General features: G+C 35.4%; 2 protein-coding genes across 4 annotated transcripts; both read left to right on the forward strand.

Annotated features, from left to right (window-relative positions):
- Window positions 1–1,092: 1,092 nt before the first annotated feature.
- On the forward strand, window positions 1,093–8,915 carry LOC105118390 (type II inositol 1,4,5-trisphosphate 5-phosphatase FRA3-like). 3 transcript variants are annotated; one of them, XM_011016348.1, is made up of 11 exons: window positions 1,094–2,037; window positions 2,130–2,382; window positions 3,928–4,735; window positions 5,381–5,505; window positions 5,931–6,015; window positions 6,203–6,368; window positions 6,465–6,505; window positions 6,611–6,881; window positions 7,096–7,219; window positions 7,430–7,790; window positions 8,285–8,915. In XM_011016348.1, the coding sequence occupies exons 1-11, from the start codon at window positions 1,263–1,265 to the stop codon at window positions 8,642–8,644; spliced, it is 3,369 nt and encodes a 1,122-aa protein (XP_011014650.1). In that variant the 5' UTR covers window positions 1,094–1,262; the 3' UTR covers window positions 8,645–8,915. The 3 variants fall into 3 exon arrangements, with proteins under 3 accessions (XP_011014637.1, XP_011014645.1, XP_011014650.1); XM_011016335.1 differs by having other exon boundaries at window positions 1,093–2,037; window positions 6,203–6,505; XM_011016343.1 differs by having other exon boundaries at window positions 1,093–2,037; window positions 6,203–6,505; window positions 7,108–7,219.
- A 6,434-nt stretch (window positions 8,916–15,349) lies between these two features.
- LOC105119446 (polygalacturonase-like) lies at window positions 15,350–16,682 on the forward strand. Its single transcript, XM_011017592.1, has 3 exons — window positions 15,350–15,896; window positions 16,002–16,291; window positions 16,391–16,682. Exons 1-3 carry the CDS (start codon window positions 15,447–15,449, stop codon window positions 16,680–16,682), a joined length of 1,032 nt encoding a protein of 343 aa, XP_011015894.1. The 5' UTR covers window positions 15,350–15,446.
- Window positions 16,683–17,218: the final 536 nt, after the last annotated feature.

Below are 17,218 nucleotides of genomic sequence, written 5' to 3' on the forward strand. Positions count from 1 at the left end.
GGTTAGATTAACCTGTTTTTCTATAGGTTATATTTTCACCTAATAACTTTTTTGATTGCTTTTATATTGGGTAAATTTTGTTAATTCTTTCATGTGTTTTACCCACAAGAATATAATTTTTTTGATTAAAAATGTTATTTTATATACTTTAGGATATTTACCAATATTAGTAATTAACAATTATATAATTCAAATAATTTTAAATTCACCTTAATCTTCAATCAAAATGGGCAAACCATTTTTGATTAAAGATTGATTGAACAGTTATTTTTAATCATTAAACAAAGATAAATAAGTCTGGAATTTTTTTTTTTCATTTTGTTTGGTCAATAACTATAAAATCCCTAAATCCCAACTAGTGATTGAATTTGATTGATGGTAAGATTGTATGATAAAAAAATTACGAAAAAAATGTATATTGATAAGGAGACTAATTACACGCATCAAGTGGGTTAGAGAGGGCAGGGTTCCTTGAACTAAAATTAATTATTGTTTTTACACAGATATAAATATTTATGGGGTTTTATATATAAAAAAAGACATTTTTTTACATTCTATTTATTGATGGAAAAAAAAGGACAAATTCTTTCATTATTTAATTAATTCATATTAAAAAAACAGAGTTTGCGTCACTTAAGAGGGATTACAGGAATTTGGAATCTTTTTTGACACCCCTGATAAGATACATCTGGAAGGAAAGTGTTTCATTTAATGTAAATATCTTGGGATTAAATTTGATAATTTAATTAATATTAAAGTCAGCACCTATATATCCATCCATTAAATTTTAAGGGCTAAGACTAAACTAACAATGTTAATCTTTCTTTATGTGAGTTTGATAGTGATATGTACAGTGTTTTTTTAAAATACTTTCTAATTAGAAAGATATTAAAATATTTTTATTTTTTATTTTATTTTTAATATTAACAAATTAAAAAATACAATAATATAACACTAAAAAAACAATTAAAAAAACGCTGTAAAGATAGAGCAAATAAACAAGCACTCCTGTATGAGTGCTCCACTTCCAAAGAAACCAACGAACACCACCAAGCAAAAAGAAAAAGAAAAATATAAAATCCACCACTACTGTCAGCTATTCTAATCTCTTACAGTATTGTACCGCGCAGTCCACAGCTGTAAATTTTTCAACCTCTCTATCCGTTATTCTCTCTCTAATGTCTTAAAATCTCAAACCCCAACTTCCTCTCCCTGTATTGTCTCTCCTTTTCGGTTACAAGGAATCAACAACAACAATAGTTATGGACCCAAACGACGACGTTTTCTTCTCCGTTCACTCTCCATCTTCCCAAATCAACAACAACGATGATTCTTCTTCGTCTTCACCTCCGGTCCGAACGCCCAAGATCTTCGACCGTTATGTTTCCTCCTCAATCTCATCACCATCCTCATCTGACTACGAGGACGATTCACAGCCCTCCAACTCCATCTCCTCCTTGGAAGCCTCCACTAAACGCCTCGATTACATGATCCAATTCCTCGACCGCAAACTCTCCAACAACTCCACAACCAATACCTCATACAACGACAGTGTTTCCCACACCCACAAAACTCTCGGTTTACCCGAATTCATCGGCAAGGGAGGAGGAGCCGGAATTTTCCGTGTCCCGGTTCGAGCTGCGGTTCACCCAGACCGTCCACCGAGTCTCGAAATTCGGCCACATCCATTGAGAGAATCTCAAATTGGTCGGGGTTTGAGAACGATTGTAACCACCGAGAATCAACTATGGGGTGGGAGAGAAAACGGTGTTCAGGTCTGGGAATTGAAGGAAATGTACGGTGGGAGTGATGAAACGGCGCCGTGCAAGGAGTCTGTGGCTTTGACTTCGGGTTCCGGTGTTACGTGTTTGATTGGTGATGAAGGGAGTCGAGTTGTTTGGAGTGGGCATATAGATGGCAGAATCCGGTGTTGGAAAATGGATCCAGGTCCGAATTCGGATTCAAGTCGGGTCAAGGAGGTCTTGTCTTGGGTCGCACATCGTGGGCCAGTCATGTCCATGATCATGACTTGCTATGGTCAGTTCTCACTGTTTTAAAATTATTGATTAATTTTTTTGTTTTCTTTTTGTAGTGTTTGGATTTGATTTTATTTCTGTTTTGGTTTTCAGGGGATTTGTGGTCGGGATCGGAGGGGGGAGTTATTAAGATATGGCCATGGGAAGCGCTGGAAAAGGCCTTTTCATTCACGCCTGAAGAGAGGCACGTGGCTGCATTGTTAGTGGAGAGGTCATTTATTGATCTAAGGAACCAAGTGACTGCGAATGGATTCACCAATGTGTTGAACTCCGATGTTAAACACTTGCTTTCAGATAACTCTACGGCTAAAGTATGGAGTGCTGGGTTCTTGTCGTTTGCATTGTGGTATGTGCGTTTTGTGGTTATCTTACTCGAGTTTGATTATTGCATTATGCTTTATTCTCTGAGCTTTCTCATTGTTCTCATGGTAGTTTAGAAACTTCTCTACAATGGAATGGTTTTTAAAATATACAATATGATTCAAAAATGGTCTTATAAGGTCCAGTCAAATACACTATGTCTTAAGAGTGAAACATGGTTCGGCACTTATACACCAGCGAAATATAAAATTTGATATATAGTAGAAAAAAGTGAAAAATACAAAAATTCTGCTACACATCATGGTTCGATCAATGATTATCTTGATATGGACCCTGTTATCCAAAATTATAATGTTAGCTTGAATTTTTCTATTGTTTCTCAAGAGACTTGTGGATCCTCATGGCTTGCGCATCATTTCATGGCCATATCTGCTATCTTGTCCTCGTTATTCATGTTGGCTGAATGCCTTGTGAATTGAGAATGGCCTTGAGAGTAGCCAAATAGAATACAATCTTTCTAGGCTTAATGTATTTTCTTAATATATTTCATATTTCTGTGAGAGGGATATCTCATAATATGAGCAGATTTGATAGCATGTGGTGTAAATTTGTGGAGTCTAAAGCCATTTAAATATGAAGATGGCAGAAAATTAACAATGAAAATCCTTAAGAGAAAACTCACCCTAGAGAATGAACTTAGCAAATCAAGCTAGAGAAACCTAAAATGACCCTGTAGTCGGGAAAGTGATCAGAGGAAATATGAGGTATTTCTACCAATGAGAGAACTCAAGAGAGTAAAATGACTTTCTCAGTTATCTGTAGGATGAAGGGTTCTTTTTTTCTGTCTTAGCGAGGACCTTGGTCAAACTACCAATCCAGAACCCTCTTGATCCTGAAAAAATATATTCACCTTCAATCCTTCTTACTATCTGGTGTGGGATGTTGCGTTTAGCTATTTGGTTATAGACTGTTAACTCGCGTGGCTCTCTGTTATCAAACTAATATTGTTATATCCATTTCCTGATGTAGGCGTTGCATGTCTTCATCAAATTCCTACAAATGATTCTTCAATCTTATTTTTGCATATAACACTGTCAGTTCTGTGGTTTTTGCATTTTCTTGTGAACAGAAGTGACAAATCAATTTTCTTAACAACTCAACTAAACTTCAATACCAAATAAGTAACTAGTTGCAGTGATTGCTAGGTGTTGAGAATAGGATACCATGCAAGGGGGACATGGTGTATTTTCAGTGAAGGCAGCCAAAAAAGCAGAAAGAGAAGAAGCATAACAGATGTATTATTTTGACTCTTTTCTCATGATTCTAATTTCTGATTTAGAACAAATTGTGAAATTCTACAACTGCTGGTTTCACCCAGTCTCGTTGTGTTTTGGGGATCTTATCTTTTTAGTTACTATGGTTAGCACAGACTTAGTTGGATACCAGGAACTACATGTTTCTTTCTGTCTATTTATGTTTGGGTTGGAGGGGAATTAATATTTTATTTTCATTATGATTTCATGGATTTTACTAAATAAAGTTAAATTAAGGGGAGCCATCTATTTTACAGGGATGCTCGCACAAGGGAGTTGCTGAAAATGTTTAATATAGATGGTCAGATTGAAAGACTGGACATGTTGTCAGGACAGGACCTTACCTTTGAAGATGAGATCAAGATGAAAATTATTTCTGGTTCAAAGAAAGAGAAAATGCCAACTTCATTTGGTTTCTTTCAGCGTTCACGCAATGCTATAATGGGAGCAGCTGATGCTGTTCGTCGAGTTGCTTCTAAAGGTGGCTTTGGAGATGATAATAAGAGAACTGAAGCGCTGATAATAACAAGAGATGGAATGATTTGGACTGGGTGTGCAAACGGCTCACTTGTGCAATGGGATGGAAATGGCAATCGTTTGCAAGATTTCCAGTATCATTCTGTGGCTGTTCAGTGCTTGTGTACATTTGGTTTGCGAATATGGGTTGGTTATGCAAGTGGTACTGTTCAAGTATTAGACCTTGAGGGTAATCTGCTTGGAGGATGGGTGGCACACAGCAGTCCAGTTATAAAATTGGCTGTTGGAGCCGGCTATGTTTTCACCCTGGCTAATCATGGCGGTATACGCGGATGGAATGTCATGTCTCCAGGACTCCTTGACAATATATTGCGTTCAGAGTTAGTTGGAAAAGAATTTTTGTATACAAGGATAGAGAATTTAAAAATATTGACTGGTACATGGAATGTAGCACAAGAAAAAGCTTCACAAGACTCGCTTGTGTCCTGGTTAGGTTCTGCTGCTGGGGATGCTGGCATTGTTGTTGTTGGGTTGCAAGAAGTTGAAATGGGAGCTGGTGTGCTTGCAATGTCTGCGGCAAAGGAAACTGTAAGACATATCCATTATTGAACTTGGCAAGTATGTTCTTAACGGTTTTTTGTTTGCATGGCCCTCAAAAGTTTTTTTTCCATGTGCGACTGCAGGGACTTTCTCTCTCTTAATCAATTCTCTGAAATGACATTGATAACTCTACTAGCTTGCACAAGAAGTTTTTTTAGCTTTTTTTTCTTCTTCAAGATATAGGAAAACAGCTGTTGCAAGTGATATATATAATGATGGTGTTTCTTTTAAGTTGTTTTCACGAGTTGAAGATCTTTGAAAAAGTGAATAATTTTGGTCTAAGCATTAAAACCGGGTGGAAAATATGGAAAGGACATGATGAAATGAATAAAATGCATAAGACATGATTGTTCCTGTGAACTCACTCTGGGATAAGACAATGCGGGGTGATACTGTGCTAGGCGTCTGTTACAATGAAAATAGTGTATAATCTTTTTGATATATTGGTTGCAAATGACCGTGTCTAAAAGGAAAACAGAAGAAGAAGCAAGGATAATAGGAATGGAAGCAATGCTGCTAAACATCTTGCATCAACATTCTCTTTTGTGATTGTGCTGATATTTAATAATCTTTGCTCTTCTTCTCTCACATTTTTGTTGTTTCATGTTGCTTGGGTTTTCTTTTCAACTGCAGGTTGGACTGGAGGGCAGTTCTGTTGGGCAGTGGTGGCTAGACATGATTGGCAAAACATTGGATGAAGGGTCAACGTTTGAACGTGTTGGTTCAAGGCAGCTAGCAGGCTTGCTGATTGCCATGTGGTTAGTGTCCATGGACTGATAGAAATATGAAACCAGTCTTATAGTTTTAATGACCAATGGATGCCTGTATGGCTGGATAAAATTGAATAATTTAATTGTTTATAAATCATATTCAAGTGAGTTCATCTTGTTAGATTGGCATATCTGTTTGTATAAAAAAAAATGTTCTTTCTAGAAGACCAGCATTTTAACATCGGAATGTGAGCCTGTTACCATTTTCTTTTTTATGTTTAGGGTTTTATTTATTGGGGTTGTATGCAACGAGGCTGCTTAATTTGGCCCTGAAATGGAATCTTTACAAAAGCTTGGTTTGAAATTTTATTTGACAGTTCTAGCTTAGGCATGTGCAACTTTTCTTGTAAATCTCATTTGTCTCAGCCCTTGATGGCTATCTTGGTTCTGATTTATGAATAAATGTATGGCAGGGTTAGAAATAGTCTTAAAGCTCATGTGGGGGATGTTGATGCTGCCGCAGTTCCATGTGGATTTGGACGTGCAATTGGTAATAAGGTATGCCTGGCCTGCTCACAGTTACTTTTGTGAAGGAAAAAAATCTTTATTCTACACTTAATAATTTAAATTCTTGGATTGAAGTTGTAACTGGCTCACAAATCTATTATTACGCTGCTTAGCTGATGGTCAGTGTGTCTTCTCTAACTATTCTTTTTATTGGTGTGAATAAATGTTGAGTGTGCAGGGTGCTGTTGGTTTGAGGATTAGGGTATATGATCGGGTAATGTGCTTTGTTAATTGCCACTTTGCAGCACATTTAGAAGCGGTTAATCGTCGGAATGCTGATTTTGACCATGTATATCGGACTATGAACTTTGGCCGACCATCTAATTTATTAGGTGCTGCAGCCGGTATGGTGTCATACCTGCTCTTGTCTTGCTCGATTGCCTGCTCTTTAATTTGGCTTGTTTATAGAACTGGCTTGCCATTACTCCTTTCTATTGCAGCTGGCACTTCATCTGCTGCCCAAATGCTTCGCGGTGCAAATGTAAGTTTTTACATCGAGCGATGAGAAGCTATGTTGTCCTTAAATTGCTTTCTATATGATTCATTTACATTTACTATGCATGATTTAGCATAAATGCATGTTCAGGTTATGGGTGCTAACTACTCTCCAGAAGGAATACCCGATTTATCAGAGGCAGACATGGTTATATTTCTTGGTGATTTTAATTATCGGCTTGATGGTATATCTTATGATGAAGCAAGGGATTTTGTATCTCAGAGATGCTTTGATTGGCTTAGAGAAAAGGACCAACTCCGCTCAGAAATGGGAGCTGGAAATGTGTTCCAAGGGATGCGTGAAGCAGTTATTAGATTTCCTCCCACATACAAGTTTGAAAAGCACCAACCTGGTTTAGCAGGTACAGTTACTGTAAAATATGGAAATTGACCTGGATTATTTAGTTGGGTTTTGGTTGCTTCTTTAAGTATATGATTTTGTGTCCTGTAATATGACTTATGAATCAGATTCATGGCTGTACTATTTATACAACTCCTTACCCCAGGGGGTGTATCTTTTTCCAGCTTTTATGTTGTTATGGATTTTGAACTCTTAACATCTGCAACTGTCTGCAGGGTATGGTTCAGGTGAAAAGAAGCGTATCCCTGCCTGGTGTGACAGAGTGCTATATCGTGATAGCCGGTCAGCTCATGTATCTGAATGCAGCTTAGACTGTCCTGTTGTCTCTTTGATATCACAGTAAGCTTTCTTAGGAAGGTTTTCTGGAATGTTTAGGGAATTAAGATACATTCGAAAGATAAATTTGCTTCAATTAACCAAGACTCATATTTTGCCTTGACCATGTCTGCATTTGCCTGAGCATTACCTGGTGGATCCACGTATGAATATTATCACTTCAGTGAAAAAGTGCACACATGCATGTCTTTAACTCACTGCCAATCTGGACAGGTATGATGCCTGCATGGATGTCACCGACAGTGATCACAAGCCTGTTCGTTGCATATTCAGTATTGATATTGCAAAAGTTGACGAGTCAGTGAGGAGACAAGAGTTTGGAGACATTATGAAATCAAATGAGGAAATTAGATGCATAATTGATGAACTATGCAAGATTCCAGAAACCATTGTAAGCACGAACAACATAATCCTTCAAAACCAGGATACAGCCATCTTGCGTATCACAAATAAATGTGGGGAAAATTATGCTTTGTTCGAAATTATTTGTGAAGGCCTGTCAATAATTGATGAAGATGGACAAGCATCAGATCATCATCCAAGAGGTTCCTATGGCTTTCCCCATTGGCTTGAGGTAAGTCCGTACTTCACAGAAAATAAAACTACTAAACCTTAATCATTCCCTTTACCCATTGTTTGGACCATTTGCTGGATATCAGATCATAGTGGTCTTGATCCTTGGAAAATTGGAAGATGTAAAAGTATCCGATTCTTTTATCAATGACAACAACAAAGCCATGATCCCAAACTAGTTGGGGTTGGCTGTATGGATGGATCTTTTTGCTCCATTTCCTGCTATCATAAACCAAATCTGCCTACAAGGCTCAAGAGACGAGCTTCTTCCTTTAACATTGAATTCTAATATATATTTTATGTGTATTGGATTGGTTATAAAACATTGGCAGTGAAAATAGGAGGCCGTATGGTAAAGGAAAAAATCCAGTTGCTTGCTTGCTCACATAGTGCTAATGACCATTCATTTCCATGTGATAAGCACACCCTTGTACATATTCTAGGTAATTAAGAGTGCCACCTTGTGCATGTCAAGATTTGTGCTATTTGGAACAGGTCACTCCAGCTGCTGGCATAATCAAACCAGACCATATTGCCGAGGTGTCAATTCATCTTGAAGATTTCCCCACCATGGAGGTTTTTATTGATGGTGTCCCTCAGAATTCATGGTGTGAAGACACCAGGGACGAGGAAGCTATGTTGGTGGTGAAAGTTCGAGCTAGTTACAACACAAATGAGACAAAAAATCATCGGATTCGTGTGCGTCACTGCTGTTCATCACAAACAGCACAACTTGGCACAAGACCAAATGGCTCGGGGCAAATCCAAGGAAATCTTCTCCGCCGTGCCGATTACCAACATCTTAGCAGTTCCTATGACATGGTTAATCACCTGCACAATTTGCACAGTCCATAAATGGAAATCATTTGGAGTGGCTGAATGGCAATTCACTGGATGATTTACTATCCCTTCTCCATTTTTTACAATCATCTCCATGTAAATAACACAAGCCCTCGTGCCTTCATTGCTTTTGCAAGTTGAGCATTTGCCCAATGCCAGGGGTTTTTTTTTTATGTCATCGGTTGTTGAGGTGAGTTTGAATAGAACTTGTGATTTTTTGGGACTGATTGTCAATTTTAACTGTACAGAAAAGCGAATACATCAGCAGGTTTTTTTGGTTCTTTCCATTTCTTTATTCGGTGTTGGTTTTTCAATGCCTTAGTTTTCCAATTCGTGTGTAAAAATGACTTTTTCGAGTGAGCAAGCTAACGGGGGAATATATATATATATCAACCTGCATTTACAGGATTCGATCACTAGAGTTTATTGTCTTCATTTTCTTTCTAAGATATATATGCTCTCCTGGGTTTCTTTGTTTACTTTTTAAAATATTATGTGTTTATTAATTATTATCATTCATTTCATTTCTCGTCTTTTAGTTATTTCTTACAAGATAATATTTTGTAATAATGCCCTGCAAGGCCTGGGACTTGGTTAGCACAAGGCGCTCCCATGGTGCAGCTATTTTTTTACCGGCTCAACAGTCACGACGGGGGTTAGCTTCCCTCATCTGTTGGCCTTGTTTCCTGGGAGGAATGGAGGATGGGTGCAATGACTTCGGAGTGAGATTTAAATGGGTTTAATGGGTTATGAAAAAAATAAATAAAAATCATGAATTCTGTAGTTTAGATGCAGAGATGAATATCTCTGAACGAACCGGGAAAAATGAATTAATTTCCAACAAGCAAAAGCTAATCTAAAATTACCACCTGATTGTAAAACAGAAAAAAGGTTTAGTTTAACATCACTTTCGATAGCTTTTCGGAGACCGACAGTATCTTGGAGAGATCCGATTACTTCATTAACTAAATGTCTCTTTTATTATAAATTTCATGCATGTCAATCGAGTTAAACATCCATTCCTTGTTATATTTTTTGGGTTAAGAGGAAGTGCACTAGCAATATGTACTGAGTTGTTTCTTGATCAAGTTCTTTGTATTTCTTAATTGAAAGAGATCAGAATGGAGTTTTTTTTTTTTTTAATGAGGTTCAAGCATGATTTATATTCCAGCGGCGGGGAACTATTTTGTTTGACTCTGTGTCCTTCGCATATGTTCTTAACTGCAGAAACCTTGATATTACTATAAAGATTGATGGCAAGCTAGTGGCTCCTCCTGGTGATTATCGCAAACTTGGAGGAGCTAACAGTTGGCGTAGCTTTCACCTGGTTAACGGTGTTTCCATTTTTGGTAACGTGGTTCCTAATGCAAATGGGTCGCCTTTGTGGGATTGCAAAGCCGAAGGCAGCAATTGTCCTCAAGGAGCTACGGTTCTACGTTTCAATGCAGTAATATACACAACTCTCTATATACATCGCGTATGCCATTTTTATATACACTTGTTTTTTGGCATGGGTGCAGTCACTAAAACTAATCAAAGATCAATGGATTTCCGTCATTATATAGCCAAATATTTATGTTCCACACTGTAATTCTGAGTGTCAAGACGTGCAAGTTTAAGGTGTCAAAGCGACAGCCCAAACACTTCCATTTGGAAGCATAAAAAAATGTTGTGATCCAGAATTCTTCAATCAAAACAGGGTATGATTAATCGGACCTAGCTGATACTCTGAACTTGTGGATCGAAGAGATCAAATGTGGCCCTGCTGCTCATGGCATCAGGTAAGATATGATTTAATTATTAAACCCTGCACGTAACGCACTTGACTTTTTTTAACATAAATATAAAAATATTATTATGATGACTGACATTTGGATAATTATGGGTATAATTGTTTTTCAATATTGGAATCCAAGACAATCACGGACGAGCCGGGTGTTTAGAATGTGACAGTTAAGAAGGTAATTTTTTCTTTTTTTCAGATTAGTGCGGGTGATTTATCAATTTTTATGTATTGTGATTAATTTTATGAATTTTAAAATTAATTATTATATAAATTTTGAATGATTTTAAGGTTTATAAAATTTAAATTAATAAGTTTTAAAAAATAAATAAAACATAACCAGTCATGTTATATCAATCTAAATTAAAATAATAATTTTAATTGTTACTACAAATAAATTCAAAATAAAGTCATGGGCTATATCGAGCACTGGATTTATAAGAGAAAATTGATTTATTGGTGATACTATAAATAATGTTAGAAATTCTACTATCATTAAAGAATATCAATATTGTTGTCAAAATCAAACTGCCTTATAAAATAAAAAGGTTGATCCATCACCATTTTCTTTCTTCTTTGAAGGTAAAACATTATAGTTTTATTGATTTTTTTATTTCAATTATGTTGTGCTATTAGGATAAAAATAAGTTATATGATATCTCAAAGTATCTTGAGGAAAATTTGCTGCCCTATCATCATAAAATACATATGATTGTAGTTTAAAAAATACACTCACATATTTAAAGTTACAAAATATAGATTTGATCTACTTAAATAAAGAAGCTTAATCATCTCGTATCAACATGGATGGACAGATAATTAACCGCGCGAGTTCAACCAAATGGTTGTGTCTAATTTCTTTTACTTAGAAGCACAAAAAGTTTTAGAGGAAGATGAATGTTAAACATCTAATTAATCTGTTAAAAAAAAAGAAGTTTCGGTTCCATTCAATCTCTTTTTTTTTAGATTAACATGGGTGTCTGGGCCAGTTTACGCGCATCACGATTAATTCCACTGGCCTTGAAGTTAATGACTATATAAGCCTCTAATGACCATCATATGAACAACTAAGAACTCAAATCTAAGATCACAGAGAAAGCAAATTCTTTAATTTTAAATCCTTATCACTTGTTTATTACCTAGATAGTTGGTTCATTCAATCTTATTAGTACACATACTTACCCTCTATAATAAATTAAATATAAAGAAACATAAAAGCTGAATTTCTTGATGATGAAGGCATAGTTAAATGCGGCGGCGGCGGTTGTTAGAGAATTGAGTAGGTATTAGAAACGGCATATATATATTTGGGTTGATGATAACGATGACAAATAGATTGACTCGTAATTTCATTGAACTCTAAGGAACCGGATGGTGCCACGTGCTCTCCACCTTTGGACCCTGTACCTGGCTGCTTTAAACGATTTGAGATTTTCTGGGACCTCTCTCCACCTGGCTACTTAATTTAAAGCAATGCATGTAACAAGACAAGTGCGTCGCCATTTCAGTTCCGGCGCCGTTTTCTTCCATTTTCCATATTTTCACCGCTTCTCGACCTCCCTAGCTACCAAGCTTAAACCCTACACTATACTTCCTCTGTAGCTAGCTATCAAATTAAATTAATCTGTAACCTTTCTGTATCTAACTAATTATATTCCATTCTTGAGCGTATCTATGTATAAATACCTTTCAAATCTCTCCAAGTTCAACATCAACTAGTAAAACCCTACAACTTTCATAACATCTCATTTTTACAACCACTATATCCATTCAATTGATCAAGATCATCATAACCGTAGGTCTCTGGCTCTCTTTCTGTTTCTTATATATTAAGCAAATAACATGGAAATGTTGATGTTGTGTCATTATATCATGATTTTCATTTTCATGGTGAGCTTAAATAATATTAACATATCATCTGTTGAAACAAGTTATAGAAACAAGTTATAGTATGTAAATTTACTAGAGAATAATATAAATTATATCTTGAAATTTTATCTAAATGCTTAAATTATTAGATTAAGATAGTTCTTTAACATGATATTAAAGTCTTGATAACCAAGTAGTCACGAGTTCGAATATCATAATTTTTATTTATTTGATAAAAATTAAATATAAAATAAAATGACTCTATGCAAATTTCAAGTTCAAATGACTTTTACTTAAGGTGGTTGTCAAAGAACCATCTTAACCCAAAAGTTAGTTGTCAAAGAACTATCTTAACCCAAAAGTTTAAACTTTTAAGTGAGGTATCAAGATATAATTTAAATTATTCTCTAACATACTTCCTCAAGTGAAAGTTTTTTGGACTTGAAACTTACACAAACCCATATTATCTTGTACTTAATTTTTATCAAATAAATAGAAATAGCAAGATTCGAACTCGTGACTACTTGATCATTAAGCTTCTAATATCATGTCAAAGAACCAATTTAATCTAAAAATTTAAATTATTAAATAAAATTATAAAATATATTTTATATCAAAGTTTTAAGTTACTATCAACCTTAAATAAAGTGGGACTACCGGTTTAGTTTAATCTTTTGACTTTATGGCCTTTTTAATAAACTTTCAATCGTTATCCCAAAAAAGAAGTTGTACCTTGTTCTTTTGTCTTAATGTAATAAGAATTGTAGATGTCTCGTAGGTGTTGTTGATCTAGTCCTCCATTTTTAGATTCAGTCCCGGAGCAATATGTGAATATCCTGGTGCAGTTCAGCCAACAACGAAAATAATATATAAAAGCAACAGTATGCGATTAAGACCAAACGAAGAGGATTCAAAATTTAAATCTACGTACTGTATAATGACCAACAAGAATATCAACAAGTAATTCGCAGTTAAAACAATGGTAAGGACTTGATTCGATCTTACTTTCAAAGAAACAACAACAACAATACTGACTTTAGTTTTTGTTAATTTGTTGATTGAAAGTAATATTTTCTTGTCTCTCCTTTTCTTAAAGTGTGAACAAGATTTGTTTTCCTTCGGATTAAAGATATTTCTCTTGTTGCAAGAATTTAAGTACTTGAGCTTGGTTAAAAAATCAAATTTAAGATATCCATTTCTTAACGAGCTATCATTTTATTAGATCTACTTGCTATTATAAAAAAAATATTTTGTTGGTTCACTAATATATACTACCACCCCACTCCTTGGCATGCTTCCATTAAAAAACCAACTGCCAAATATAAAAACCCAAGCATAGATAGAACGAGCTAGTCTTGGAATCAATGGAAAACACGAATTAATTATATGATATTTTTATATGGTGTTTGATATTATTTTTATTTTTAATTTTAGTTGATTTTTAAAAATATTTTTGATTTAAAAATATATTAAAGTGATGTTATTTTAATATTTTTTATAGTTTTAAAGTACTAAAGTAAAAAAAATTAAAAAAAATATTTTGATTGTCCAAGTATATCAATAAGTTACTAACATTTACCGAGTACGTACGGACTTTCAAAAGGACCCATCATGGTGACGACAGAATCCCCATCCTCCCAAGTCAGCACAAATCCACCACCTTTAGGCTTCTAGTCAAGAGGTTTATGTTTATAATACAACATTTGATCATTTGTATGGTAAAATTGGTTTTGAGCATGTTTAATTTTTAATTTTTTTAGTTATGTTATATAACAGAATTTATAACATTAAATCACAATCCGGCAACGTGTATTATTATTAATTATTCTTAACTTTTATGTCTATATTCACAATTAATAATTCTACATTTGTTAACTTGTATAAAAAATCCTAATATTTCAATTCCATTATTTATATCCTCTATATTTAAGATATTAGTTTGAGTTTTCAATAACTTTAGGGTACGAGCCAATCGGATACCACTTAAAATGTATTATTTGGCTAATTAATTGTTTGTTTGGTTGTTAGGTTTTTTTTTAAGATAAAAATAATTTCTATACATTTCTCTTGTTTTTAATTAGTTTTGAATTTTAGTAATAATTTGGTTGTTAATTTTTTTTAAGATAAAAATAATTTCTATACCTTTCTCTTGTTTTTAATTAGTTTTGAATTTTATTAATTAGAAAGTAATATTTCTAATAAAATTTGATCTAGTCAAGATAAAATACATCACAGTTTTATTAAAAATAAGAGATAACACCATTCTAAATTAAATCTTTAATCTTCTTCAAGTTAAGGAAAAAGAAGAAGACAACAAATAGTTTTTCAATACAAATGTAAAATGCCGTCTGTCTTTCGCTTGATGGAAACGTTTTCATGCTCAACGTCTGAATTAAAGAAACGGACACAGAAGACCGGATTGCTTCACGGTGAAGACAATTGAAACGTGGCGACCCTGAGAAAAGTGTAAAGATGGATGCTGCTAATTACGGAAGGAAACAGGGCTTGACTTTTTTTAATCATTATCGTTATCATCAATATTTGGATATTGATGGCAACGATAATGATTAAAAATATACGTTGCTTTATAGTTTCATTTACTTCTAAGAAATACTTCAGGTGGTTTGGTGGCTCCTTCATGCTCTCTGGACTGCTGTGCAAGCTGGTCTACTTCAACAATATTACTGGAGAGGCATCCTTTGACAATTCAAGCAGTTGCCCAAATATAAAAGTGGAGTTATGTAGCCAAACTTGATCTCTTTTTCTTAAATGTTAATCAAGGACTTGACCAGTAACTAGATCAAAGGAAAAGACCGAGGATCTTTCCATGCATGCAACATGGCTTGATGATCAGAGAGTACACGCAGTGGATTGAAAGACAAAGCAAGACATTTAACAAGAGAAGCAAGAGTTCCGGCGCTGCTTTCTTTCGTTTTCTATTTCTCACTTCATAACCTCCCTTGAACCCTACACCATTCCTCTGTATCTAAAACTATTGCGTCTATGTGGTTATTGCGTTTTTACATATTTGTCTGTCCCTATAAATACTTCTTAAACCCTCTTCAACTTCCAATATCAACTGCTCGTTACCTCCAACTCATTCATTGCAATAATTCAATCATCGCACCACCTCGCTCTCTTTCTGTGCCTTACTGAATACAGAACATGGCAAAGCTGTCGTGTATTCCATCTCTACTGCTCTTCATTTTCTTGGTCAGCTTAAACGTCAACATATCATCTGCCAAAACAAGTTATAATGTACTTACTTATGGTGCCAGGCCAAATGGGAAAACAGACTCCACCCAAGCCTTCCTTCATGCCTGGACAGCGGCATGTGGCTCTACTGATCCGACCATGATTTACATACCAAAAGGAAGGTATCTGCTTGGTTCTGTGGCCTTTAAAGGTGGTCATTGCAAAAGTCCTGATATCACTATAAGGATTGATGGGACCCTGATTGCTCCCGAGGATTATCGCATACTTGGTCGGGCCCGTAATTGGCTTAGCTTTGAAGGTGTCAGCGGTGTCTCCATTGTTGGTGGGGCTCTTGATGCCAAGGGATCGCCCTTGTGGGGTTGCAAATCCAAAGGCAGGAATTGCCCTGCTGGAGCTACGGTACTATACATTGCTCAAATTACTATAATTCTCAATGAATAATGTCGCATTAATGGATGCACTAAGATTAGTTTTTCTTAATCTTTTTTCCTTGCATGGATGCAGACCTTGAGCTTTGTGAACTCCAACAACATAAAGATCAAAGGATTGCTGTCACTAAACAGCCAAATGTTCCACATTGTGATAAATGGCTGCCAGAATGTGCAAGTCCAAGGAGTCAGAGTGATAGCTGCTGGTGACAGCCCAAACACAGATGGTATTCATGTCCAATTATCAACTGATGTTGTGATCATGAATTCTTCGATTAGAACCGGGGATGATTGTATCTCAATTGGACCCGGGACTAAGAACCTGTGGATCGAAAGGGTCGGATGTGGCCCCGGCCATGGCATCAGGTGAGAAATGATTTAAAACCTGCAATCAGCTTGATTTTCTCAGGTATATGTATTCAATGATGATTAACATGACGGACAATTATGGATGTTGTTCTTCAGTATCGGAAGCTTAGCCAAGACCACGGATGAGCGCGGGGTTCAGAATGTGACAGTTAAGACTACAGTTTTTAGTGGCACTACAAATGGGTTTAGAATTAAGTCGTGGGCCAGACACAGCAACGGTTTTGTTAAAGCAATTCGATTCATTGGAGCCACTATGATTAATGTCCAAAATCCAATCATCATCGATCAAAACTACTGTCCGCACAATTTAAATTGCCCCAATCAGGTTAGAAATCGGCACATAGACCGAAGGAAGGGAATTCAAAAATTGAATCTACTTAATGTATAATGGGCTGGACGAATATCAACACCCCATTAAAAATCAAAACCCGAAATCTGAAGATTTTATGTCATAATCTTAACAAGTAATTCGCAGTTAAAATAGTAAGGACTTGATCCGATTGTCTTTCCAATAAACAACAACAACAATAATATTAAAGTAATATTTTCTTGTCTCGCCTTTTCTTGAAGTGTGAACACGAGTTGTTTTTCATCAAATTAAAGATATTCTCTTATTTGTTGCAAGAATTTGAGTACTTTATCTTAGTTAAAAAATAAAAATTTAAAATACTTAATTTTTAACGAGTGATTATTTTACTAGATTCGCTTGCTATTATAAAAGATATTATGGTTGTTCACTAACTATATATACTACCACCCCACTCTTTGGTATGAATCCATTAAAAGACCAAGTGCCTCACAGAGATTTTTCTCTTAAAAAAAAAATATATCCTAAGCATAAGCGGCCTGTATTCTTTCAACCCATTTTTCAACTCTTTTCTCTCTCCCCCTCCCGCTAATGCCGGTAGCTTGTATTTATTAGGT

This window comes from Populus euphratica, unplaced genomic scaffold (assembly GCF_000495115.2).
Source record: "Populus euphratica unplaced genomic scaffold, PopEup_1.0 scaffold5.1, whole genome shotgun sequence".
NCBI classification, from domain to species: Eukaryota; Viridiplantae; Streptophyta; class Magnoliopsida; order Malpighiales; family Salicaceae; genus Populus; species Populus euphratica.

What these genes read in the sequence shown, in the direction of transcription:
- LOC105118390 (XM_011016335.1), top strand. Translation starts at nt 1,263, where the DNA reads ATGGACCCAAACGACGACGTTTTCTTCTCCGTTCACTCTCCATCTTCC. An exon ending in TTCTTGTCGTTTGCATTGTG is followed by an intron (nt 2,383 to 3,927) that starts GTATGTGCGTTT and finishes TCTATTTTACAG; the next exon opens with GGATGCTCGCACAAGGGAGT. An exon ending in GACGTGCAATTGGTAATAAG is followed by an intron (nt 6,016 to 6,202) that starts GTATGCCTGGCC and finishes TTGAGTGTGCAG; the next exon opens with GGTGCTGTTGGTTTGAGGAT.
- LOC105119446 (XM_011017592.1), top strand. Translation starts at nt 15,447, where the DNA reads ATGGCAAAGCTGTCGTGTATTCCATCTCTACTGCTCTTCATTTTCTTG. An exon ending in ATTGCCCTGCTGGAGCTACG is followed by an intron (nt 15,897 to 16,001) that starts GTACTATACATT and finishes GCATGGATGCAG; the next exon opens with ACCTTGAGCTTTGTGAACTC. An exon ending in GGCCCCGGCCATGGCATCAG is followed by an intron (nt 16,292 to 16,390) that starts GTGAGAAATGAT and finishes GTTGTTCTTCAG; the next exon opens with TATCGGAAGCTTAGCCAAGA.